General features: G+C 48.2%; 1 protein-coding gene across 2 annotated transcripts in view; it reads left to right on the top strand.

Moving 5' to 3' along the window:
• PLD1 (phospholipase D1) overlaps positions 1–27,048 on the top strand; it is a 46,517-nt gene that overhangs the window by 12,466 nt on the left and 7,003 nt on the right. For both annotated transcript variants that reach the window (XM_052685768.1, XM_052685767.1), the window contains exons 2-22: positions 2,977–3,162; positions 3,260–3,387; positions 3,579–3,724; positions 3,932–4,040; positions 5,215–5,280; positions 9,786–9,844; positions 10,501–10,593; positions 12,654–12,806; positions 13,062–13,211; positions 13,719–13,802; positions 14,941–15,022; positions 16,299–16,409; positions 17,417–17,623; positions 18,229–18,445; positions 20,055–20,183; positions 20,437–20,555; positions 20,710–20,823; positions 24,586–24,696; positions 24,852–24,940; positions 26,139–26,252; positions 26,765–26,814. In XM_052685768.1, the coding sequence (XP_052541728.1) occupies positions 3,009–3,162; positions 3,260–3,387; positions 3,579–3,724; positions 3,932–4,040; positions 5,215–5,280; positions 9,786–9,844; positions 10,501–10,593; positions 12,654–12,806; positions 13,062–13,211; positions 13,719–13,802; positions 14,941–15,022; positions 16,299–16,409; positions 17,417–17,623; positions 18,229–18,445; positions 20,055–20,183; positions 20,437–20,555; positions 20,710–20,823; positions 24,586–24,696; positions 24,852–24,940; positions 26,139–26,252; positions 26,765–26,814 (2,485 nt within the window). In that variant the 5' untranslated portion in view covers positions 2,977–3,008. The remainder of the gene's footprint in view (positions 1–2,976; positions 3,163–3,259; positions 3,388–3,578; positions 3,725–3,931; positions 4,041–5,214; positions 5,281–9,785; positions 9,845–10,500; positions 10,594–12,653; positions 12,807–13,061; positions 13,212–13,718; positions 13,803–14,940; positions 15,023–16,298; positions 16,410–17,416; positions 17,624–18,228; positions 18,446–20,054; positions 20,184–20,436; positions 20,556–20,709; positions 20,824–24,585; positions 24,697–24,851; positions 24,941–26,138; positions 26,253–26,764; positions 26,815–27,048) is intronic.

Genomic DNA, 27,048 nt, shown 5'->3' on the forward strand with positions numbered 1-27,048 from the left:
ATCCCAGGGGTTGGGAAACTGCTGCAGCTCAGGGCTGGCCCTGAGTGCGTGCATCAGTGTGAGCTCAGCAGTGATGCTCCCCTGCAAGCACCACAGTGATGTTTTTTCTTTTGTGTCACTGCTTAGAGAAGCAAATAAAAGGAGTCCTTGGGAAAGGCTGGGCTCCCAGCCATTGTGCTGAGCAGGGGTTTGAGCAGATATCCATGTTACTGATGGGAACTGCCATCCCCTGCTGCTGGGGTTCCCAGCACTGAACGTCCCTGTGGTGTGCTCCTGGCTTGGCAGCAGTCCTCCTGGAGAAGGGCTGCAGAGATCGATAGCGGTGAGGCGAGAGGCTGTGCTGCAGTCATTAGTGCGGGAAGCGCTAATTAGCTCCTGCTTTTAGAGGTATTGCTGATAAATGTTAGGAGATTCGCTGTCAGAGAATAATTGTTTTGGAAGCAGTGTTTTGAAATATTCTGCTTTTCTTGGGACTGGGCCAAAGGTAAGTAGTGTCAGTTGGGACCGTGCCCGAATATGCTGTTTTCTGTTAACTTGGATTTGCTTTTCAGTCCTTCTCTAGCTCTGGTTTATCTATCCAGGATGGCAGCAGTGCCTTATTTCTTGATCAATGATGAGGGAGGGCATGCAGGCAAACCCAGTGTATGACTGTTTTGCTCCATGTGGGGACGTGGTTTGGAGCACAGATGTTCCCAGGTGCTCTGCAGGGCTCTGGCACCTGCTGGGGAATTGGGATGGCTGCACTGCTCTGTGCTGGGTGTGGATCCAGGGCTGCCAGCATGCAAACATCTCCTGCAGGGAGCTTCATGGAGGTGTGGTCTGAAGCTGAATTTAAGCTTAAAATATGAGAAATTGGGCAATATTTACATGAAGAACCTTTCGTCTCTAGGCAGGGCCAGCAGCTGCTGAGGGCATCGTGCGTAGGATTTCCTTGGCACGCAGCCTGGGCTCCTGGTGCCTGCATCTTCTATCCCCACTTTACTGCCTTGCCCCAGTCCGAGCTGAGCTGTGCAGCCTTGCACAGGGAGGTGTGCAGGGGCAGAGCTGGCTGTGGGACAGAGGCCATTGCACACAGCCCTGCCGCAAGGTCACTGTGCGGGGCAGGGGAGGGGGGGTGATGTTGTGAGAACCGAGGTCAGGGCAGCATGCAGGGATTTGTGTTCCTCACCACTGGGATGGGAGCTGAGTGAGCATCAGCAGGAAATGCTTGTTTTTACTGGAAGTGCTTTCTCCTTCCCAAGTGGGGGCTGTCCCAGTTTCCTAGTTCTGCATGGTGCTCGTCAGTGTCTGAGCTTGTTGCAGTTCTGCCATGATGGCTGCAAAAGCACAAATCTGGGCTGACTTCATTTCTAATTAATTCTGTCCTATTCCCCACCCTTCTGTGATTTGCACTACCACTGGATCCTTCATATAATTGCCACCTTCAAGGCTGGCCAATACCAGCAGGTTCTGCTGCCCATCTTTAGCCCTGTGCTGCAGCCTTCGTGCCCTGCTGTTGCCAGGGATGTGATCCCAGCCAGCCTTGTACTCAGCCGGCTGCACATTAATCCAGGCACGTTGCTCAGCTCACCCCTGAGCATGCACGAGGTGTCTGCACACAGGGCTGAGCACAGACTGATGGAGCAGATTGCAGAGCTGCACCCAGTTGGGCGCTCTGTGCCTTCCATTAGCTCAGCTGCTGCTCAGGCTCCTGGGGCTTTGGCTGGGCTATAGCAAGGCTCATTTCTCCTCTCAAGCCTATAATCTGTCTCTAATCTCTAGGGCAGTTTCTGGCTGCTGGGGCTGACTCAGGTCCAATCGTGCCTGGACTCTGCTCTGTCCCAGTGCTTGTCTGTGCCAGCTGTGGAAACGATTTAACTTTAAGAAGAAACCACCTAATAATAAAGAAATAAATCCTTAAGTTATGCAGCTGTACTGTGGTCCTCAGCAAATAGACATGGCACACTGGTTAATTGTTTATCCATTAACCACCTGGGTCAACCGATGTGAGGAGAGGAGCAGGGCTGTACCTGGCACGGCGGGGAGGGGAGGATGCATGCCCAGCTCCATGCACTCCCACCTGCACAGGCTTTGTCCAGCACCAGCTGCGTGGTGTTTGGGTGCTGCCTTCCTGCCAAGCTAAATCATGGCATGGCTCTGCAGAGTGCTCGAGTTGGTCTTTGTGCAACCCTCATCTCTAGGAACGTGCTTTAGGTTTTGGTGGAGCAAGAATATCTCTTCCATGGATGGATCGGTGGACAGAAGAGGTCTGTGGATGGGTTTGTGTTATTCTGGCAGGCCTCTTGCGTGACTCCTGCAGTGAGCTGGTGCTGTGTCTGCTCCTACAAGCATGGGAGCTCACTTGCTGGGAGACAACCCAGTTTTTCCTGATTTTAGTCAAATAGGCGTTTTTTTGTTGTGGTGATTTTACCATGGTTTGGGCCTTGTGTGGTATTGGCCTTACATAATAATAAAATTATGTACTTGTTCCAAGAGAAAACAAAAAAAGAGTGTTCTCTCTGTTAAAATGTTAAATTATTTCCTAATTACAGCATACTCGGCTCATTTTATGGAGCTCACTCACGAACAACTGCAGTGTTCTTTGCAGAACTTAGCATCAGAAGTGTTGCAAATGTTTTTAAAGAACTCATTATTTCACACAACGTTAGACCCTCCAGAAGCAGAAATGCACTGGCTTCTGTGAAGTGTTGCCACGCAGTCCTGTCTGTATTTTTTCAGTAGTGCTGCCAGGCTGTGACATTTATTGCTCAGCAGAACAAAGGCCAAAGAAACCTTTTTGGATGCCAGGGGAGTAAGGTGCATGGGGATAAAGGAAGTCTAAATCCTGTGTTTAGGCATTGCAGGTGGCAGCAGTGGGGTGAACTCTGTGCCGTGTTGAGGTATTGGAGGTGGCAGTGATGGGGGTGGTTGGGACGAATGTCATCCCACGTCGAGGTGTTGGAGGTGACAATGACAGCCCTGCTCCTTCCTCCCCAGCCCCCCGTGGCTCCGACGTGTGCTGATCCGAGATGTCCCTGAAGCACGAGGGCCATGCAGCTGCTTCAGCGCTGAAGAGGATCGCTGCAGACATGAGCAACATCATCGAGAGCCTGGACACCCGCGAGCTGCACGTCGACGGGGAGGAGGTCGACTCAGAGGTGCTGAGTGATCCCAAAAGTGCCGGTGAGTTATCAGTTACCTGTGTGTAAGAGCCCAGTGTCTCTGCAGTGCTGCACTCAGTCCATCTGAGGTGTGCTAACGGGCTGTGTGCTCCTTGCAGCGTGCATCCCCTTCTCTGCCATCTATCACACCCGTGGATTCAAGGAGCCGGGCACGCAGACCTACCTGACGGGATGCCCTGTGCGCGTGCGTGTGCTGGAGGTGGAGCGCTTCACTTCCACCAAGAAGGTCAGAACACACCTGCCAGGAACGCCATTCTGTTTCCATACAGCTTTATGAAAATGCTGTTTGTAGGTGAACTCTGGCTGTGCTCAAGAGGGAGGGTTTCCCATTTGCTTTAAAACCAAATGCTCCTTAGAACACAACAAGGGCTCTTCGAGTGGCTGCAGGAGGGCTGATCTGTGTTGTCCTCCTGCTAGGTCCCAAGCCTCAACGTGTACACCATCGAGCTGACCCACGGGGAGTTCATATGGCACGTGAAAAGGAAGTTCAGGCACTTCCAGGAGTTCCACCGGGAGCTGCTGCGCTACAAAGCCTTCGTGCGCATCCCCATCCCCACCAGGAGGTACGTGTGGCCAGCTTCCTAAATGAGTCTGAAATACCTTTTCTTTTTTGCTTTCCTGCTCACCCATTTCTCTGTGGGTTTGGGGAGTTTTTCTGAGGAAAGCAGAAGCCTTGCACGAGAAGGGTGGTTATGCATCGAGGTGCGGTTATGCATCGAGGTGCGATGCACACACTTAGGCTCGATGCTGGGCTTTGTGATTCCTCACAGCCACACGGTGAGAAGACAATCCATCAAGAGGGGAGAGCCTCGGCAGATGCCCAGCCTTCCACACACAGCCGAGAGCACGGTGCGGGAGGAGCATTTCTCCAGCCGCAGGGTAAGTGCTGGCGGTCTGGGGGCTGCTGGCATGCTAAATCCTCCTCCATGCAAAGAGCATGCTGCTGCTCTTTAGGTTCGAAAGAGCGGAGACTCCTGGTGGTTTATTTAACCCATGGTGCCCAGGATGATGGTCCCCCTGTTCCCACCTGCTGCAGTTTATAGATAGAAGAGGCAGCTCATAGGGTCGGGTTGCACGATGAAGGCAGCCCCGCGGCCATCAAAATCCAAGTGATTTCAGTCTGTCCCCATCTGAAAGAGGAGATGGCAGTCAGGCTCTCGATGCTGAAATGGGTAATTTTAGCCAAGGCACACGTGTTCCCTGTAACTCCATCAGATGTGAACAGATGGGCCCCTCCATGAAGCAGGTGGGTGTCTTCCTACCTCTTCACTGCATCTTTGCCATTTGCTCAAGCAAGCCCAGAAGGGTATCTTCCTTCACCCTTTCCTTCTCCCCTTCCTGCTGGCTGCTCTCTCCTGGGCTCTGTGCCTCCAGCACTTGAAGGGCTGTGTCCTGTGGCTGTGCAGATAACCCACCCTGCTGCAAATGCCTCACCGCTCTGCATGAAGTTTTAGCTTTAAAAGAGAAAGAAAAAGGTTTCCTGAAAAAAAAGGTTTTCTGAATCCTGAACATATAAGCTTTTCTTTGCCCAATTCCCGCCAGGGTGGGAAGAAATTTTCTCTCCATTTCTCTGCTGGGATGGGCAGGACAGGTTCTCCTTGGTGGCCTGGGTACAGGGCAGAGTGGTCACCATGTTCCCCACGTCACCCCATTGACTTGGCACCGTGCTGAGTAGGCACTCTCGGTTGTGTCTGGGGCTGAATTTTCCTATGAAACCATTACATACAGGCCAGAAGCACCGGGGACTGGTTTTGTGTTCAAAATAGCTCTGAAACTTGCACTCGGGCAAGAAAAAGATCCTTTGAGATTGCCAAGCAACAGGGGGGAGGTGCAGTGCACAGGAACCAACCTGCAGTCAGGCTGTTGTGCCAGTGAACCCTAATCCCCAGTGAACACAGAACAATGCACTCATTTGTCCATTCGAGCACAAGAGTGTCTGATTTCCTGATTGCTTCCCAATATCAGTTGGATTTCTTATTGTTTTTTGTTTTTTTTTTTTTTTTTTCATGAAAATGCCTGCATCCTTTCTAAAGTTTCGATGTTTGAATTGTAGAAACAGCTGGAAGATTACCTGACAAAGATCCTAAAAATGCCCATGTACAGGAATTACCATGGAACGGTGAGTAGAAATTAATGCACTTCAATGGCAACAGGGCATTCTCTTTCTTTTTGTGTGTTGAACCTGATGAAAGAATACCACTTAATGGCCATTTGGCAGTGGTTTGGGCTCTGTTGATCACTGTAGCATGGATGGGATATGATGAAAACCAGAGGGAAAGAGTGTGAGGCTGACTGCTGGAGGTCACTGTTGTAACAAGGCAGAAATACAGCCTCAACTTAGGGCATCCAAAGGAACTTGTTCTTCATTTCTTTTCGCTAGCTTGGGAAGAAGTGCTGCTCTGGAAGTCATTTGCAAGCTTCTAGCTTTGCAGGGATCTCAGGCAGCCATTTGGCACTGGGGCAGAGAGTGGGGCCAGGTCTTTGTGCGGGTTCTTTTGGGGACAAGCAGCAGAGCAGTCGCAATCTGCACATGGAAAACAGTCATCTTTCATTCTCAAGGCAATGTTGGGCTAAGTTGGCAATTTTGATCAGCAGCATATGCAGAGCGGGGGAGAGTTATTCTACAGTATTTATCCCTCTTGTCAGATTAGGCATTGCTTGTCGGAATACTTTGCAGGATTTCTGCAAATGTAAAGCTGTGTGCGATGTGACTGGGATAGGGGGATGGGTGGTCCCTGCCTGGCAGCCATGAGCTGTGCAGAGTGTCCCTCTGTCCCCAGCCACACAGCCAGACGTCACCGTGCACAGAACCTCTCTGGTTGTTGTTGGCTCTTGTTGAATTTGGCTGCAGCGAAACATTCACTTTGCTGCTAAGGGCAGCAGTCCTGCGCTGGGAGGAAGCACGGGAAGCAAAATGTTTCCTTTAAACAAAAGAAAACAAAACAAACCCCCACCATTCTCTGTCTCGACGCAAAATTGAGGGTTTCTGGCATTTTCCTTGGAACTGAATTTGTCCTCCTTAGAACAAAATGAGCACTTTGCTTTCTGTGGTTGAGAAGTCTCTGCCCGGAGCCTGGAGAATGCTGCTCCTGTTTGCAGCTCCGATCACTTTGGCTCTGCAATTCCTCCTATTAAGTTGCCAAGGGTTTCTGCAATTCCTAAATTCTTGGTAAAGTGGAGTGGCAAAGGCAAGCTGTGCCCAGCATGGTGTGCAGCTCTTGCTTCTTGTACAGTGCCCTTCTAATCTGTGCAATTTGATTAATTCTCACATCTGCTTTCCATGCTATGTCCTGAAGTTTATTCCCTTCCCTTCCCTTCCCTTCCCTTCCCTTCCCTTCCCTTCCCTTCCCTTCCCTTCCCTTCCCTTCCCTTCCCTTCCCTTCCCTTCCCTTCCCTTCCCTTCCCTTCCCTTCCCTTCCCTTCCCTTCCCTTCCCTTCCCTTCCCTTCCCTTCCCTTCCCTTCCCTTCCCTTCCCTTCCCTTCCCTTCCCTTCCCTTCCCTTCCCTTCCCTTCCCTTCCCTTCCCTTCCCTTCCCTTCCCTTCCCTTCCCTTCCCTTCCCTTCCCTTCCCTTCCCTTCCCTTCCCTTCCCTTCCCTTCCCTTCCCTTCCCTTCCCTTCCCTTCCCTTCCCCCCCCCCCCTTTTGGCTCTGTGAATTGTGATTCAATTCCATATCTAATATCCCTTCCCAAAGGCTTTTTATTGTTCTGGATAGAAGTGCTTAAAGACAATTACCATTAAAATGAAAGTTGTGGGAACCCAAATGTGTTAGCTATCCACACCTATTTCTGGAAACTGGGGAAAGATAGCCCAAATAGGTTGGGAAACAGGACCTGTGGGTTTGGTTGCATTCAGTATAAATTTAAAAAAAATAAAAATAAAAAAATGGGTGTTTACATCATTTTTTATGTTAACTGCAATAGCTGAGAATGGGACAAGATGATCTAAGGGGCCTTTCCCAACCTATGAGTCTATGGAGGATGCCTGAGCTAAAGCAGAAATAGCTTTGATTGAACCAATGCCTCCTAATCCTTCCATAATTTTGGTTATTGGACTTCAGCATGTGTGATGTTTTTTGGTGTCTGTGATTTTTTTTCTTTTTAAATTTAGGCTTATCGTAAGCCAATTTTCTGTGTAAGAAATAGCTGTCATCTTGTTGCTGAACAATTTAATTCTGAACAGTGCTGTGATCTCATTTTATTGCTAGTCACAGCTGTTAATTAACTGTTTATGCTGCTTTGGCCCACTAAATTAAAAAAACCCAAGCATCTAAATGGAAAAAGCGGAGTGGAGCTGCTGAACTCTTTCTGAAATGCAGATGCTGTAGAAAGTGTGCCATGAATAAATCAGACGCTGTGACCGCGGCTGTGCGCCTTGCAGCGGTTCCCCACCTTTCGCTGCTTATCTTTCTGCAGCTGATGGCTTGCGTCTGGCTTTTTGTTTTTATTATTTTGTATCGCTGCAACAATGTCATTGAGTCTGCATTCCCTCAGCTCCTATCTCATACTTCAAATACTCTGCTGCAGGCTGCTCGGAAACCGGAGCAGGACCGCTCCCCAGGCAGCGCAGGAATCCAGCTGCCCGCCTCCCAGCACTGCTCCTCTGTGCTCTGAGCACCTCTGCTGTAATGCTCGGTAGCAGTACGGCTAGCTGATGTGGTAATGGTGACAGTAAACCATCTGATCAGTTATTTTTCCACTGTGCTGAGGAATCCTGCTTGGAAGTGATGAGATTAGTTTGCAAAGCAAGCCCCAGTCTTGCTTGTTGCTCTGTGTCGAAGCACATCTGAGTGCATGGGTGAAGGGCAAGGAATTTCAATAGAATGAGAGGGAATAGCCTCAAGCTGTGCCAGAGGAGGTTCAGGTTGGCTATCAGGACACATTCCTTCTCCAAAATAGTGGTGGTGCATTCACACAAACTGCTCAGAGAGTGGTGGAGTCACCCGGAGGTGTTCTGGAGCCCTGGAGATGTGGCACTGAGGGACGTGGGCAGTTGGCTTGAGGGATGAGTTGGGGTTGGTCGTGGTGCTCGTAGGAGTCTTTTCCAACCGTAGTGATTCTATGAATTTCTCCTCCTGGTTTTTGTTCTCCTCCTTCAGGGATTGTTATTTCTCTGCTCACTGCTGACTTTTTTCAAAGGGTTTTGACACTTATGTGCAGCATTGTTTTCAGTGTGAATAATGTGAGGGAGATGGCCAGTTTTCTGATCTGACTGGTGGGAACGCCAGCTGCTTTCTGAAGGAGTGGAAATCGGTTTTGAGGCAAGGAACCAGCCTGAAAATTCTGCTTAGGACCTCCTGTAAGAGCTAAAGACATGCCCTGGGCTTTCACACACTCCTTGTCTTGTTTTGCATGTCACTGCAGAAATGGATGGAGACGTTCACAGCTCATAGCCAGTACTTTCCCAGAGCCGATTTCCCAGTGAGAATACTGATATCAAGATGGGCAGCAAAACCATGGAATAGTTTGTCCTAGTCCCTGTCTGAAACAGGCTAAAATCAGCAGAGAATGAGGGCATAAATTTGGTTCTGCTGGATGGAGGTTGCTTCATGTCCTTGGGCTGCTGGGAGAACAAAAGATCCTTTGTCCTTCTCCTGACCTTACAGATGGGGTGAGGAGTTTGGGAGCGTCCCAGAGGGAACAGCAGGGAGAAAGAAAGATGTTCTGTGCTCCTGCTGCTATCTGGGGCAGTGCTGGGCACGGTTGGGGTAGGACCTGAGTCAGTGCCACTGTGACTGCAGGAAAAGCTTATGTCTCAGGTTTGCTGATATTCTTTGTTACATGCTTCATGTTTTCAAAGCCTTGCAAAGCTTGTGGTTCCAGCCATTTAACTCCCCTGTGGAATCAGATTTTGCAAACGAAGGCCCTGAGATGGGTTTGCCAAAGAGCCCATGGCAGAGGGACCTTGGAGGGCCTCCATGGGTGTTGGGATATCAGTAAGCTTAGGATGCCTGGAGACTTCTGTCCACTGCAGGGCCAGGGCCAGCAGCCAGCAGACAGGCAGGGGCGTCCCACTGTGCCAAGAAAAGCCAGCCTGCTCCAAATCTCAGGGTGTCCTATTTTTAGAGCTGAATGTAGTCATGCTGCGCTTTCTCACCAGCTTTGCTTATCTTTGCATTCCTCTGCTGAATCCGTTCAGCATTCTCCCTGCTGAAGCAGAAGGAGCCGGGTGGAGGCAGGTGACTCAAATCTGAGGTTTGCTGATGCACCTGGTGGTGGGAGCTGGGGCTCATCCTGGGCTGCTCAGATCAGCAGAAGTGGAGAACACGCTGAACGCTGTTCAACCATACTCTGTTTCACTCTCCTCCTGCCCCACCACACCTTCGTTGTGCACGTTTGGGGGTGGGATGAGGCCATGATGTGATGGAGTGAAGGCTGAGCAAGAGTGCTCTGTTGAGGTCTTTGTTTGAGGAGCTGAGCCCCGAAATGGTGTGTGGTGGTGGTATTTAGGGGATTGGAAACCAACTGGGGGCTTCCAGCCCCAGGGATGAATGCTCATTCTCTTTGCAGTTTTTCTGTGCTCTTCCTGAGGATACTGAAGTTACGGTGGTGATTTTAGCTTAGGCTCCTCTGTAGGTTCTCTCTTGGTGACAGGGTGAAGCAAAACTGTTTTGTGTCTTTCCCCAGATGGAGTTCATTGGAGTAAGTCAGCTGTCATTCATCCACGACCTGGGACCAAAGGGCATGTGAGTTGTGAGCTGTTTTTTTTTTTTTTTCCTTTTGTAAGGTACAGTTCAGCAAGAACATGGCTTTATAGTGTTCACATTCATAGTTTTCCCTCCTCACTAACAACTGACTGGGGAATATTTTACCATATGGATATAAAAATGCATCAGTGTTCAGAAAGAAGTGCTGCCACTTTGGGAAATAGCCTCAATGTGGGCTGCTTTGCAAGACGTGGGCTGCAGCTCACCAGCTGGGTTATGGGGTTGTTTTCCTCCCCTCCCTACAACATGTCTGCCTGCATGTTTGTGTGCCTGTGCTGTGAAACACTGGAAAGTGGTGGAGGCACCATCCCTGGAGGTGTTCCAGAGCTGTGGAGATATGACACTGAGGGGCAGTGGGCTTGGTGGGATGGGTTGGGGTTGGTGGGTTTAGAGGTCTGTTCTGACCTTAATGATCCTACGATTGCATGAAATGGGGCCTTTTGTTTTTTAAATCTGCACTGCTTCCTTTAGGGAGATGTTTTTGCCCTTCTTCTGGCCTTTGGGGCAGTGGTACAGGGCCGTTCAGGCCAGGCTGGAGGTGCCAGGAGCCATCCTTTGGGTGGGCTCCGAAGCAGCATGGAGGGCACCCAGGGTGAGCCCTGTCACCTGTCCTGACCACATTTGTGTCTTTGCAGGGAAGGGCTGGTGATGAAACGCTCCGGGGGCCACCGCATACCTGGCCTGAACTGCTGTGGCCAGGGCAGGATGTGCTACCGCTGGTCCAAGAGGTACTGAGGGGTGCAGAGCTGAGGGCTCCTCTCCTGTGCTTTGCTGCTCCCTTTCCCTGGAAGTTTCCCCATCCCTGGAGGTGTTCAGCGCCAGGTTGCACGGGGCCCTGGGCAGCCTGGTCTACTGCCTGTCTTGATGGTTGGGAACCCTGCCTGCAGCAGTGGGCTGGAACTTGGAGAAGGTGGTCTTTGAGATCCCTTCCAACCCACGCCATTCTACAGTTCTGTGATTCTATGATCTTAAAAGTTGCTGTGTTCTTGTGGAGGTGTCCTGTTTCTTTGTAGTATTGCCAGTGTTACTTCAAACAGTTTTACAGGAGTTATCCATAGTGATTTCACAAGGAGATGACCTTCCAGGTCAAATCATTGCATGCACTAATACTGCCAGGGAGGATTTCTTAAAATCCTACAGATGATTGTAGGAAGAACTTACATTTATGTCTGGCTTCTACAAATAATTTCATGTATTTCACAAATAGAGAAGCATTCTCAAATAAATCCTCTAGGTCTTGTTGGATAAAAGGAGGAAAGTACTGAAATAGGCAGCATGCCCCATAATTTATTTCTTCCCTATCTTCTCGCAGTAGTGCGAAGGTGTAGTTTTGGCTGTTTTTCTCCCCCTTAAATGCCAGGATGGCAGCATGCTCCAAGACTCAGCTTTGCAATCGCTTTTCAAAATGTGTCGGAAGCACTGTAAAACCGAACTGCCTATTTCTTACAGCTTTGCAAGTGTTTCGTCCCCAGCCTGCACCACCCATCCTTGTTCTTCCCTCTAGCTAAATTTCTCTCTTTTGTCTCTTTGGGTCATAATCTGCTTTGCTGCAGGTGTTGGGTTTTCCATACCCCAAATTAGTTTCCTCTGTTATAGCTGGTTGGGGGTGTTATGGCCGTGGGTCTATGGAAAGGGACGTGGAGGATGATTACAGGGTGGCACTGTGAAGGTGGGTGGGTCCTCAGGCATGGAGAGCTGCCTGAGGAAATGAGAGGTGCACATTGGAAACCATACCCAGCAGGGGTGCTTGGGAATGGGATTATGGGCCTCTGGGGAGAAGAAGGAAGGGTATTTTGGCACCAAACAGAGGGTGAGGCTTGGTCATCTCGTGGCGCTGAAAGGAAAGGAAAATAATGGGATTTGGAAGTATCAGGGGAGCTGGGGCTGTTACTAAGGGTAGCAGAACTCGCACGTTTTTGTGGTGCATTCCATTGCTGTGTGTGTTTCTGCATTTGCACAAGAATTAGGCGGAGGTCTTGTGATGGAGACCTGTGTGGGACAGAGGGGGCCGGTTACCCCAGCTACACGGGGAGAAAAATTAGAAATGCCATTTGCAGCAAAAGCATATTTTTCTCAGAGTTGCCTTCAGGCTGTGGTATTTATATAAAACCTGCAGGTCATCTTTCATCATGTGTTTCTAGCAGAGTGCCTGTTGCTTGGCAATAAATGCTGTCCAAAATGCCTTGTTCGCACATTCTGGTAGGAGCAAAAGTGGTGCTAGCTTCAAAAGCAAGGTGAGGCATTAGCACAGCTGCCCAGGGAGCGGTGCAGGGTACCGGGAGGTGTTCTGCTGCCATGGGGATGTGGCACTGAGAGGCATGGGCAGTGGGTATGGAGGGATGGGCTGGGGTTGGGCTTGGGGATCTTGGAGGTCTTTTCCAGCCTTAATAATTCTGTGATAATTCATTTTGGAGATGTCAGGCAGTTCCAGTATCGCTTATAGGTGGAGCACGCAGCCTGAATGGAGATCTGGGTTAAAAGGAATGCTCCCTTCACCTGGCTGGGATGTTTGTCTCACTGGTTTTGTAATGTGAGATGCTGTCTTTCCAAAGACCTCTATAAAAAGTAGCATGCAAGTTGCTGTGGAAGTCTTTTATTGGATTCAGACTTATGACCTAAGTTCATAAAATGAGCTCTTGGGCTTTTCTGCTCTCCTAACGACTACTTTTGGTTAAATGCTTTCCTTCCCCTGGTGAGCAGTGCACACTTGTTTGGAAAGCCTTCTCACGTTACTGGGGTTTTCTGGCAGTGTTTGAGGGATGTGATGCCAAGCTCCTGTGCCCCACAGGTGGCTGGTGGTGAAGGACTCCTTCCTGCTCTACATGAAGCCGGACTCAGGGGCCATTTCCTTCGTCCTGTTGGTGGATAAGGAATTCAGCATCAAGATAGGCCAGAAAGAAACAGAAACAAAGTACGGCTTGCAGATAGACAATCTCTCTAGGTAAGAAATCCAGGCTTAGCTAGACGCTTTTTCTGTGCTTTTATTATTTTTAAGGAGTCAGTGGTATCTTTGTTATTATTATTGTCAGGGCAATGCTGATGTATTTCTTTGCAAACAAACCAACAAAGCAAAGACTCTCGCTGCTCCTTACTTGTAGCATTAATAAAACATGACTGACAGAGGTGCATCTAGCAACATGCAGACAGGGAGAAGCAGCCCAGCGAAAGCACTGTGCCCTGTGTTTCTCTCTTACAGGTCACTGATTCTGAAGTGCACCAGCTACAGGCATGCCCAGTGGTGGAGGCAGGGAATAGATGAGTTTGTTCGGAAACACGGCAAGGACTTCCTCACCGAGCACCGCTTTGGGTCGTACGCGGCCGTGCAGGAGAACACACTGGCCAAGTGGTGAGCTGGGGGGATCTGGGGGATATCAACCCATGTTAGTGCAGGTGCTAATGAGAATGCCTTCCTCTGGCTGCTTCCTCCTCCAGAGCTTCCTCCTAGAGCAGCAGTGCTGCAGATTGGTTTTCCTGTGCCCCTCTGCTGGCATCCATCAGGTCCCATCTCACAGCTCCTGCTGCTCAAATGGTTTTCGTAAAGCCAAGCTAATACACTTACACCATCCTTTCCTGAGAGCCAAAACAGCTCTCACGTCAAGTGAAGCCCAAGGATATGGCGTGTGGTTGGCAGAAGTACCGAGTGGCACTCAGTGATCTCTTCTTATGCTGTTTTGTTAAGCTGCTAATAGCAGCATGAAATTCCTACTATGTGTTGTCCTAATTCTTGAAATGAGGCTTTATTTTAAGAAGAAAACATAAGTAATATTAGCACTGAACCTGTTGGTCTTTCACTGTGAACTTCTTGTTTGATGAACGGGGAGGAAAAAGAAATCTACTTTGTTTGGTTTTGCAGGTATGTAAATGCTAAGTGGTACTTTGAAGATGTTGCGAATGCCATGGAAGCTGCTAAAGAAGAAATTTTCATCACAGATTGGTGGTTCGTACTTGCATACTTGGGTTTTGACCAGCTGTCACCCTTGGGGCATTCCTGACAATGCCGCAGTGTTTGGAGGCTGTACATTATGGCAGCTCACCGTGCTGCCAGATAGTTTGGCAGCGCACCCAAACATCGTTGTGTTGGACTCAAAGGCCTTTTCAGGAGGGTTGGCAGCAAAAGCACATGATTGAAATCATCTGCTCGGTTGTCTCCTTCCAAGGAGAGGCCTGAAACTGCATGAAGGCACCACCTGAATTGCAAAGTGCTTGAGTCGCTTCGTTGGGAGCATAAAATGCTGTGCAGCCGAGGGACAGGAGTGTTTGGCAGGATGTAAGGGACCATGGACACTCAGATACCACAGATTTAGGCCATGCTCTTCCCAGGTCATGTGCACAGGAGTTTGGGAAGAGGCAGTGGAGCAGGCTGCCATCCTCTCTGATGTTGGGCACATCATCAGAAGAAGAGCCTCTTAGTACTTACCTACTGCTGGTAGGAAGTGGAGGGTTCAATTCTGAGGCAGCAATTATTATGAGAAAACTAACTGTAATGGTGGCATTGACAAATGCAAGCCTGCTTCCTGACGTGGCCATAGATAAACCCAATGCTCTTGTTGCTCCATGTGCAACACCAGGTAGTAGTGCAAGATTATTGTGTTTCAGGCCCTTTGTCTTTTAACATTTTATTTGGCAACAGTCAATTAGTAACATGCTGTGGAACTGCAAAACTTACCTGAAAATTGGAATTAAAGATAAAAAAAAAAAAAAAAGCTGTAGTGAGAAGCATGGTTTTAGGATGTAGCAAGATGCATTAGTCAAGCACAAGTTCCTCTGTTCTGTATGAAAGTAAAGGATAGAAATTCTGTTGCCTCACTTTGCAGGATTTAGATACAAAAGCTTAACTCTTCCTTGTGACCCTTAAAGCTTTGAGTCACTAAAATGTCCCATTGCAGTATCACCTTGCTTTATCTTAAGGCAGAATGGAAAATTCAGCCCAAATCTGTGCTTCTCATGCTGCCATACGCTCCTGGAGAGCTGAAATCACACTTCCTGATTTCTTTGCTTACTGAGCTGATCATTTAGGCCAATGCTCTGTTTGCATGCTACATGCACTGTGTTCTTCTCCCCCTTTATTGCCTTAGGCTGAGCCCAGAAATCTTCATGAAGCGGCCCGTTGTTGAAGGGAATCGCTGGCGGCTGGACTGCATTCTCAAGCGGAAAGCTGTAAGTGAGCTCCAGCTTCTGCCCCTCTGCACGGCAAACCCTGTGGCTGCAGGGTCATGCTGTGGCCCTTCACGTGGAGGTTGTGGCCACGATGATCTTGGTGCATTGCTGCAGAGAACTGCCATTGGGAAAGGGCTTCAGCATAACGTGTGGCTCAGGATGAGTAGTGGTTGTGTAGAAAAAGAGTGCCAACACCAACGGCATGCTGTTCCCCAGAGCTGGGCTGTGGTGTTGAGCTTCTGAAGGAGGAGGTGATAAATGTGACTCAGACGCTCCTGTTTGCATTGCTGTGTTATCCAAGCTAATAAATGCTTGTGTACAGTAAGCAAATGCTTCTATAAGCTGGAGTTCTTGATATGGCTTTTTTCTTCTGCTTTCAACTCTCCTGATCTTCCTGGTGGAGCGGGTGAGACCTGCTGCTGACCTTTGCCTGTCCTGGCACTCCCTCTGAAGACTCCTGTGTGACGCTCTGTGTGCAGAGCGTCCTTTCTTTGTGCAGAGCTGTGAGATACTGGCAGAAAAAAAAGATCAGAGTGAGGATTGTGTGAGCACAGGCTGAGTTCCCCTTGCCCACACGGCCTGTGGCAATGGCTATGCTGGAACTGGTGCTTTGCCTCACATTAGTCAGGATGGGAGGCGCAGCCAGGGAAGTGCTGAGCATTGCTGTGTAAAAGGGCAGGAATCCAGGTGGATGTGCTCAGATTCACTTTGATTCCATCCCCTCCCAGTCCACTCATCTCCACAGCCCTCACCCATGCCGCATCCCTAGAACTGTGAGGGTTTTGTGCCTGACTTTGATTGAGATTTGGATAGACTCATCCTTTTGGCAAATGGAATGTGGCCACAGGGCATGCTCACTGGAAGAAATTGGCTTTGTTTGCCATGACGGCATGGATTTTCCTGTGGCTATAAATACCTTGTATAAGTGAGGAGTGTTTCCAGGTCAGCTCCTGGAAATACTTACCTGCCCTCACTTGTGGCATTCCTTGGCTTTGGCAGCTGTGGTCCGGCTGGGGATAAGGCTGGCTGGGATGCATCTGCAGTGCTCCCTTGGAGAGCAAAACATCATCTGCAATTTGGAGACTGCCTAAGTCTGCTCTCAATAGAGAGCTTCTGGCTCTACCAGCAGAAGCACCTTGCTGGCATTCACTCCGGTGCATCTGCTTTGGGAGAGATGTCTGTATGGAGGCACTGCTACTGTCCTGCACGTGCTGCTAACCGTAGGCAAACCTCAGAGAGGTATTCACTGAAATTCCTATGTGTTTCTTTCTGACAGCAACAAGGTGTGCGAATTTTTGTAATACTGTACAAAGAGGTGGAGCTGGCCTTAGGGATCAACAGTGAATATAGCAAGCGGACGCTCATGCATCTCCATCCAAACATCAAGGTAATTGCGTGCAGGCGGTCCTGCAAAGGGCATTTGGCTTCATTTGCTGGTGTTGACCTTCTGTGTGTTTGGGGGTGAAATAGAAGAGGCTCCGCGCTGCGTCCACTGTGGACATAATGTGTGAAGACATACCCATAGTGTGGTTACTGCTTCTGTGCGTGGAAACTTCATTTCTTTAGGTTATAACTGAACATAAAATTGCTTAATTTAGAATTGCCAAAGCAGCTATTCCTCTAATTCATATGAAACTTATTTCAGGTGACGAGTTAATGGGGCTACGTCAAATGGAAAATTACAGTTTGAGAATGTTGTTTCATCAGCGTTTCTGTTCCTACATTGATGATGAGAGTCAACACTGGATGTTTACATTGCTGTCGTAAATGAACATCATTGCACTGTCATGTGCTGTTATGCTGCTGCTCCGCCACGGAGCAGAAAATGAATTGTGGATTGTGAGCCAGTAGCCAAGGCAAGATCCAGTACCTTGAAATTAGAGACATATGTCTTTTAATAAGTGATGAACAAGCTGCTAAAATGATAGATTTACGATCACTTGATCAGCTGTAGTAATGAAACATTCATTCCCCATTACCTTACCCACCAGAGAAGGGCTGGTGTCACTGGAAGGTGGGCACTGGCTGCCTACAGGCTCTGCAGGTAAAGCCACAGGAAGTCAGCCTTACGGTTCTCCTGACATTAAAGCTCAAACTGTGTACTGTGTGCTTAGATAGAGAAGTGACTTTGTCATAAACAAATGTCAAGAGAATGTCATAAACAAATGTCAGACAACTTGATGGTTTAAAAAAACCAACAAAACAACTTCCCATTTCTCTGTGTAGTGACAACAACCAAAGAAGTGAGTCAGATCACCAATATGTTGTTTTCTTTCAGATCAAGTTCTTTAGATCCTCATAGGAATGCAGCTACACTGTTGAAACATGGCTTACCCCAACGGCAGCAAGTCCCTTGCAGTAATCACAGCTCTCCGTGTGGGGTTCTGTCCTCAGGTGATGCGACACCCGGACCACGTGTCCTCCTCCGTGTACCTCTGGGCTCACCACGAGAAGCTCGTCATCGTGGACCAGTCGGTGGCCTTTGTGGGTGGCATCGACTTGGCATACGGCAGGTGGGATGACGATGAGCATCGTCTGACCGACGTGGGCAGCGTGAAGCGAATGGGGGCCGTCAAGTCAGTGTCAACGGCCAACCTGGCAGTAAGTGGGCTGAATGGTGGCTGTGCTGGATGTCTGTCTGTTGAGTTTGCAGGGGGGACGAACAAGCTGTGTCCGCTTTGCAGGATCGGGTACAGGAGGCTGAAGGAGAACTCGTAGAATCATTAAGGTTGGAAAAGACCTAAGATCATGAAGCCCAACCATGAATAGGAATGGGAAGAAGGATATGAGCATTAAATGACTCTTTAAGGCTAGGTCCTGTCCAGCCCCTGCTAGGGCATGGAGGTAGGCAGTTGGGTTTCCCTCAAGGTTGGAGTAGCGGTCACAATTTGCAGGCCGTGTTCTTAATAAACTTAGTTACAAGTGTACAGAAGGCACTTGGAGAGCTCTCATCTTCTGGATGCTCGGGCCCTGAGCACATGCATAGCTTGCCAAGTTTTTCTGCTAACCTGGGGCAACATGCAGCTAGATAGCTCTAAAACAGTGTAAAGAGGTGTCAGCATGTGAGAATTACATGGAGAATAGTAATCCGGAGTAAATTGACTGCTGACTGGTTGAAGAACGTACTGCTAGCTATCATCAATGAATTTTCCTGTAATTAAAGAAGAAAGTGTTCATACATGCAGCCACGTCCTGTGTCTTTCCAGTCTGCAGCAGAGTCGTCTGAACACAGTGCCCTGCAGTCTCAAACTTCATCCCCAGAAACCCATTTGTTCCAGAAGAATGCTGATGATGTCCCAGACGTATCAAAAATGAAAGGGATAGGAAAACCCAGGAAGTTTTCAAGGTTCACTATTTACAAGCATCTCCACAGACACGGCATGCACCATGCTGACAGCGTCAGCAGCATAGACAGTGAATCAAGTAAGTAATGTGCTTCATCCCAGCTATGTCCAGACGACACACATAGGCTGTGCGGAGGTGGGAGGTGGGTGTGCGTGCAGATTCACTAATTTCTGGGTAGCGTGCTCTTTGTAAAGAAGAGCTGATTAATTCCATAACTATCGGAATAATAATTATGTTTAGACAACATGCAAATCTGTGTTACTGCAAAGTACACAGGAGCAGTTACAAGTGGATTTGCATTTAGTTAATTAGCGATTGTCAGATGACGTGGTGCCTAGTGCTTACGATGTGGGAAAACTTCTGTTCCTGCATGGGAGAGCTGGGTCTTCTGTTTTTCAACTTGTATTTGTTACAATAGGTGAAACAATTTCTGCATATGACTATCCCCCCTATAGGCTTGTGTTACATAGATTCAAACCAGTTCACTTAAATTGAATCATTCCTGCTTGACAGCCAGATATTTGAATACGGCTTCTAATTCCCCACACAAAATGTGACTTCCAAGCCAAAAGGTACAGGGGTCAGCATGTTGTTCCTTCTGGCATGGAGTTCTTCTTGAAATCTCCCAGCAGAGCTTTCTCCTTTCTCTGGCTGGAGCATAGCTGGGCCAATTGCAGTCAGCTCAGGATGTATATTGATGCAGCAAAGGCATCACAATCTGTTTAGTTTCAAACCAGCTAGGTCTGGAATCTGCTCTTTATGTACTGTCGCTTGTAGTTTCAGCAGATTGATGTTTCATTTGAACTCCTGTCACATAAAGTGTCACCAGACTGGAGTGGGGAGAAGTGCAGCAGAATTTTTGTCATAAATGGAGCATCTTGACTTCCTTTAACCCTTTTACGAGTCAATCAGATTTAATTCAGAGTTGAAAGTCCTATCTGGGAATGTTCCTTCACCTCCACAGTGAATCCGAAAGGAGTTGGGCAGTTAGGTGCACTGAGCTGTTCTCATCTCTGACTGATGGCAAAAGATGCTGTTGAAAGGGCTGTGCAAATGCAGCAGCTCATCTGAGGTGCTGAGTTTTGCATCTGGGATGCTGAGTTTTGGTAAAATCGTATCAAAAGATAGCATTGTTATTTGGAAAACAAAACAATAAACCCAACCAAGAACAACAAATAAAGCAAACCACAATATTTCAATTGGAAACATAAACTTTCAAATAATTTCGTTTTAGCTAATAAAGGCTAGTTTACATTACAGTAGAGTCAAAATCATAACCCCTCTAGCAGAGAAGTTGGATTCAGTACTGTAAGGCATATTACATGGATGATATAATTGATATTCTTTCTTCTACACATAGCCATTGAAGTCAGTGGGCTCCCACGTGATAACATTAAAGTGAAAGAAGCAATTCTGGAGTAATTTTTTAGTCCAGTATAGGGAGAATTCAGCATTTTATTTCCGTAACAAACTAATGTATACATAAAACCTATCCTGATTGTATAACTTATTTAGATAGAGATAAAGAAACACTAACAGAAAGTCTAGGGAGAAAACAGCTTCAGCTGAGCAGGACTGGCAAGTCCCTCCAATGCTGTTGCATGGCAATGAGCCTCTCACCAATGCTGTGCAATGGACAGTCCTGACTTTGGAGCACGTGTTTTTTTTATTTTCTTTGCTGTGACAGATAAAGGATCCATTCGCAGCTTGAAGACAGGTGTGGGAGAGCTGCTCGGGGAAACCAGGTTCTGGCATGGGAAAGACTATTGCAACTTTGTCTTCAAAGACTGGGTTCAGCTTGACAAACCTTTTGCTGGTAAGTGTCTTCGCTCACTGGAAGTTCTGAAACTGCTTTGGTTTGGCTGTTAGGAAGAAGCAGCAAATGCCTTCTGAATGGTCTTGGGCCAACCCTCCTGTCATGCATGGTCCACGGATTTGTGGGGGCAGTCAGCCTGCATTGCCCTTGGTGCCATGTCACAGTAAGCTCTGTCTGAGGATGAGGATGCTGCAATTTTCCTTGTTTGCCTCCTTAGTCTGAAGAGGTCCAAATGTGCTTTCCTGTCCCCCAGACTTCATTGACAGATACACCACCCCTAGGATGCCCTGGCATGACATCTCCTCTGTGGTGCATGGCAAAGCAGCACGCGATGTGGCCCGGCACTTCATCCAGCGCTGGAACTTCACCAAGGTGAGTAGGAGCACTGCTGTGGGGGCACAGAGAGTGGATGTGCACACGTGCTTTATCTGTGTGCCCTCCACAGATGTGCTTTCTTATTTTTTGTTTCACACTGCTCTGTTTCAGTCTCCTCAAGGGCTTTTTTTTCTTTATTTCCCTGGGGCAGATCATGAAGCCCAAATACCGATCCCTGTCCTACCCATTCCTGTTGCCAAAATCTCAGCAAACTGCTAACGAGTTGAAGTATCAGGTGCCTGATGCTGTTCATGCCACAGTCCAGGTGAGTGCAATGGACTTCTAATTGAGTTCTCCTAAGAGCATTTTTCATCTTTCTGGAAGGAATTGTCACTACAAACTCTCTGTAGGACTTAATTTAAGTAGAAGTTTTTTCATGTTATATTTATCATTTGTAGCACAGCTGATCAATTCCTCAACTGCAATAACATGATGGATTAGTTGTTACCTCCAGCTTTGGAGATAAGAGGACTGTGCAGTTTTGGGTGCACCACAGCTTTGTATAGTGCATTGTTTTTTGTTTATTCTGCTGCTCTTTCTCTAATGCCCATCATTTGGGTTTGTGCTCTAGGTAGGCTGGTGGGTTGGTGTTGGACACACAGTGTCTGTTGCTGATATTCTCAGTTATCCCCCCAGCCCTGGAAGTCCTGTGCAGATGGGCAGTGGCCATTTGAAGCCCCATGTTAGGAGCAGTCTTGTGACTTTTGCTTTCTGTGTTAAATTTTATGTGTGGGTCTTCATCTTCGGACCTGTGGATCCTCTGCACTGCTGCACGCTCTGCTAACAGTTTTGTTTCTGACCATCATCCTCATGATTGCAAAAATGTATTTATTTAAAACACTGTTAGCCACGTTTAGCGTATATATTGAATGCAAGTGTTAACCAGCAGAAGCATGGACTTATTAAAGAACACGAAGTCAAAGTAGCTATGCTGAAGCAGCAAGTCAACAGGGTGTCTCTGAGAACAAAAGACGTGTGGAAATAAGAGGATGAGACCCAAACCAGGAAACATCCATGAACTCACTGTTCAAAAGGAGCAGTCCACCCAGATGACAGCAGTGCCTGGGGATGCTTCATGGAGCAAGAAGCATTCGTCTGGGTTTGTGGGCTGCCGGGCATTGTCTGTGCCTGGCCATGTGGTGAGGGGTGGGCAGCATGGGCTGTGTGACAGCCCTGTGTCACGCAGATGGGTTTGGGCATTTTACGTCAAGTGCCAAAACGTTGCTTGTGGCTTCTTGAGAAATGGTCTCGCTCCAGGCACCGCTGTGCTTCTGTGTGGCTGGAAATGCCTCCCCAGCTCAGTCCATGACACTGGCTTATTTGGAAACTCTGCTCTCATGGAGGTGTGGGGGCTTGCTTCCCCAGAGCACACACTAACCATGAGGTAAAGCTCAGCCTTAAATGATGGGCTTTGCTGTAGAAAAGAAAAGGTTAAGCTCTAGTGATCACCAAGCTGTAAGCTGGGTTTGCCTTGTGAATTATTCATTTAAAATACCTCTCTCATTTCTAATTGATGCTCAGTTGCAGCTTTTAGAGCTCTGTCAGGGTCCTGATACCGAATTCTTTGCTGGGACACCAGCCAAGCCTGTGTGATTCCACCTCAGTGCTGCTCGGGGACTATGTGAGCAATGTCAGAGCAGGAATCGCTGTCCAGTGTCCCTGGGCATGAAATGATTGTCAAAAATCTGGCTGACATTTTGCTTGTTTCTGAGCTTGTTTTCAAATCTGTCTTCAATTGTGGGCAGATCAGAGGCAGAGACAGCACAAAGGGTCCGTGGGGATTGCTGGTCCGAGCCACTGACCTGTCATCAACACATTCTGACCTCATTGTACTGTCTGGCTTTGCTCTGCTTAGTCAGAGGGGAGCAGAAGAGTGCATCTTAGGAAGGGTTTGGAAGAAGGCAGGGTGAACAGGGGGTGAGCAATGTGTGCATAAGAAGCAAATGTGGGGGTGCAGGCTGGGAGGGAGGAATGCTTGGATCAGCTGTAGGGGTGGTCAGGCACAACTTCATCTACTCTCATTTGAACTTTTGGTCTTTGCTTGCCGTGGCAATGCAGTTGCACATGGATTTTGCAAGTCAGAAAGCCGAAGGCAGTGTTGGTTTGTTTCCATTCCAGAGTTGGCGATTATCAGCCAAAGACAGCACTACTGAAGACGTGTGGTGAGGCAATATCTGGTCCATGATGTAAATCCAATGAAGATTTAGTGCTCTGTCAATGACTAAAGCCTCTTTGAAGTCTGCAGGAGGGCCTGCATTGTTCAGGATTTATGCATTAGCTCTTAGCAAGCATAAAATTTACGACTCTTTTGTCGGTGAGAGAAGTCAAAGATGATGAGCCCGAGCACTTCACACTGCTGCTGCCTGTGGGACTTGTGATAGGAGGGAGAGGGGATGGAGATGCCAGCTCTTGGTGGTGGCACTGGGGCCTTTTCTCCGTAGCAAAAGAGTTTGGGTTTAAAGCAGTTCATTTAGAACACACTGTCAGGACAGGACAGATTGCCTGAGGTGAGATGGAGCTGCGTGATGCTGCCCTTCGTGAATACAGACATCTCCTCCTGCCTGTTCCTATGGCTCTGGAGCCATGCAGTGACCGGTGCTGGCCTCTGAATTGATACAGGCTGAAAATGACCTGCCTTCAGTTAGAGGGCCAAGCTGCAGTGCCTACCTCCAAGCCAGTATCTTCTATTGCTGCTTCTTCCCTCTCCCTTTGCGCAACTTGTGCATGAGGCTGATGCAAAAGGGGATTTCCCTCCATCAGCAGAGACACTGCTGGGGGTTATGGTCATGTCCAGGCAGGTCCCCAAGGACTGGGATGCAGGCTGGGGTGTGGAAGAGCTGGATTCGAGATTGTGTACAACACCAACTTTTTGAGAGATGCTGTGATGCTGCTCTGAGACACGGTGACAATCCTTTATTGGTGGGCAGCTTCATGTGCTGTGTGGAGAGGGCAGAGAGGAGCGGGATGACAGGGAAGGGCAGGTGGGCTGCACTCTGGGAAGCTGTGAGTCTGGAAGAGGATTGTTGGGTGGTGGTGGTTGGACAGAGAGAAAGAAAAGAAATGCACTGGAGGGATTTCCAGGAGAAACAAGGTTGACCCCTGGAAGAGGACAGGTTTGTGCACTTACTGACACACATTTCACAGATCCATTGCGTTTTCCTCTTGTCCAGTGTGTCAGTGCACTAATGTGCTGCTATGATGGCTCTTTCATGATGCTTGCAGCTATTGTTTCACTGCTTTTGTCTTGACAGTGTTTAAAGACAGGCTAACCAAGAGTGATTTTCCCCAAGCAAGTACCAGCGTGTAATTAAAAGCCACATTTCCACCCAGGAGAATGCTGCTCAGGGCATGCCCTGACTGTTGCTGTGCAGAGGATGTTTCTCGTGTGGGTCTGGCTCTTTTGCAGGGAGAGAATGTGCCCTGGGGATCTTGCAGTATCTGCTTTAAAAGTGGATATCCAGGAAAAAAATAAAAAGCAAAGAAAGAAGTTTGGACAGTTGAACTGCTATGAATCTTAAAAGTCATCTCATCTCAAATTCTTACTTTTGCAAGAATTTGGCTGAAGAAATAAATGACCTCAGGTGCACATGACAAGGCTGTGACCAGCATTATCAGGCTGGCCATGTAATTACATGCTGCCCAGCTGTAGGAAAATGCACTGACCTCACTGGAGACCTCAGCTTTACCGGAGAGGTCGCTGATTGGGTGTGCACTCCTAAAGCTTGGAAAGTCAGGTTGTTTAAAAAACAGTTTCTTGTAAGAACTTGAGCAAGAATGAGAGTTCTGTGCTCCTAGGAATTGGTGTAGAGCTACTCAGCTGGCAGAGTAACAGCAATGGGACGGGGCATCAAAACATTACTAAGCATTAATGCTATTCTCGAGCCTCCTTTCCCCGTATTACAAATGCAGTATGAATGGGGAGTGCTGCAGTTACTGCCTTTCCTAGTCTGATCCTGAAGGGCAGCAGTGCCTTTCGGACAACGCAGCACTGCTGGGGCAGAGGCAAAGTGTTGGTCTGTGCTTCCAGGTGATCCGCTCTGCTGCAGACTGGTCGGCTGGCATCAAGTACCACGAGGAGTCCATCCACAGCGCCTATGTCAGCGTGATAGAGAACAGCAAGCACTACATCTACATCGAGGTGAGTGGAACGAGGGGAGGCATGGCTGGCAGCCATCAGGAGGGCAGTCTTTTAGGAACTGATCTGCAAGAAAGCATGCTTGTATTTTATTTTATTTTATTTTTTTGCTCATGTCTGGCATTATGTGACAGTAGTTGTGCTTGCTCTTCCCGCAGAACCAGTTTTTTATTAGCTGTGCTGACGACAAAGTTGTCTGGAACAAGATCGGCGATGCGATTGCTCAGAGGATTCTCAAAGCTCACAGGTAACCTCCTCTTAACAAGGCAGTCACAGTCTGCCAGCTGCATTTATGCAGCGTGCTTCAAAATAATATCATAATGGACACGACTGTGCAGTTGCTCTTCTTCGCAACGCCTATGTGGTCAAACATCTACGTGCTTTTACAGCCGTGAGACTCTTCAGTGGTTTCTGTGCTAGCAGGAAATGGTTTTTTGGACTTACTCTGATGCGTGTGTATATTTAACGATGTAATTTGTTTGAAAAACTTGCTTCCCAGAGGTCCCACCTTTGTGTATAGGCAGCCAGTCCTGGTCTGTAGGGAGGACAAGCTGATGGATGAAAAGGTTAAACTGGGAGGCCTGGCTTGTTTGAACTATCTGTAGAGAGGATTGCTTTTGAATTGGGGATGCAAACACATTTTGAGAATTTGACTGCAGGGTTCAGCTATTGATGGAGGCTCTCTTTCTGATAAGTGCTGGAGAATACTTACAGCCCATTGCAAGGAGCTGTGGTTTGTGCTGGGATGGACACAATCCAGTTACAAGATGCTCCTTTTACATGAGATGCCTGACCCCATGCTAACTTGAGTTCCACAGGTAGAGGCTTGGTTTTTTGTTCTGATCTTGGGCATCCTTGCTTAATGTTGATCTTTTGGAACTTATCCTGAAGATCTGTGTATGTCATAGTACAAAAGAGCATCCCTGCGTTGCTGGGCCAGAAAGCTTCTTACACTTTCTTTCACGTGCTGTTTTTCCACGTACAGCTATAGAGAAGCACTGATGGAAATTAAATAAACTCAGATCTTCTTTGTCTAAAACTTTATAGCTCCATTTACCTTTTTGAATGGCCAGTGTTCTGCTTGTTCCCTGAGCTTTTCCCATCTTTTCTGGCATTTCTGACTTCCTCAGGTCGGAATGGAGCAGGCACTTCTCGTTAGATGTTGGGTTTCTGCCTGTAGTAGTGCCCAACAGCAGAGCCTGCAGAGCTGCTTTGTACCACTTGCAAAGGGACTTTGGGCTGTGCAAACTTTCACAGTGCCACACAGTCTGCAAAGAAAATCTGAGCATAAACTGCCGATGGCAGGTAGAGAAGATCTGAACCTGGAAGTACATTTCATACTTTGCTCCCTTCAAATTTGTGTAATGGCTTTGTGGACAGAAACCAACAGAAGGCTAAGCAGGAAGACTTGCAGGCTGATATTTTCCTCAAATGTGTTGTTGCAGGGAAAACAAGCGTTACCGAGTGTATGTGGTGATCCCACTGCTGCCTGGCTTCGAGGGTGACATCTCGACAGGGGGAGGCAACGCGCTGCAGGCCATCATGCACTTCAACTACAGGTACTGTGTGCTGGGGGCCACCCAAAACTGCACCATGATGAGACCCCATTGCTTCCGCTGCAGTGCTGTGCTGTGAGCAGGGCACACACCGCAGAGGGAGGTCCTAGAGTCAGATTGAGTTGAGTTGGAAGGGACCTTACAGCCCCACCCAGCCCCAACCACTGCCATGGGACTGGTACAGGTTTGGTGACACCCCCACCAGGATCCATCCATGACCTTGAGCACCCCCAGGGATGGGCACCCACAGCTCTGTGGCAGTAGTGCCAGGGCCTCGTGTCCCCCTGAGTAAAGAATTTTATCTTAAACATGGAGTGGCATAATTTATTATTTTTTTTTTTAATAGGAAATGAGCAGTTCTTGATAGTTTTTCATTTGTATGGCAAAATGTGCACACGTTTCTTCTGTTTGCGTGGGGTATTTAAAAGGCAGCTGTGTTTGCAATTTACCTTGCGTCAGTGCATGCTATTGCCTTGAGCTGCTGTGGCACTCAGAGCTGCTTAACTCCTTTCCAGGACCATGTGCCGAGGAGAAAATTCAATCCTGAGCCAGCTGAAGTCAGAAGGTAAAAGCTGTATTCCTTTCCTACATGGCCATGAGATGCTGCTGTTAGACAGATGGATCTTGAACCTGCTTTGGCAGGGGGGTTGGACTCGATGATCTCTGGAGGTCCCTTCCAACCCTTACAGTTCTGTAAGCTGAAGCTCATGTTTTCCAAGTTGCATTACGCTTGGAAGAGCTACTGCTGTGCAAACCCCAGGCAGTGGGGACAGGCATACCAAAAGCCTTGCTGCAAAAC

Source organism: Tympanuchus pallidicinctus, unplaced genomic scaffold, assembly GCF_026119805.1.
Source record: "Tympanuchus pallidicinctus isolate F22 unplaced genomic scaffold, pur_lepc_1.0 scaffold22, whole genome shotgun sequence".
Lineage (NCBI taxonomy): Eukaryota > Metazoa > Chordata > Aves > Galliformes > Phasianidae > Tympanuchus > Tympanuchus pallidicinctus.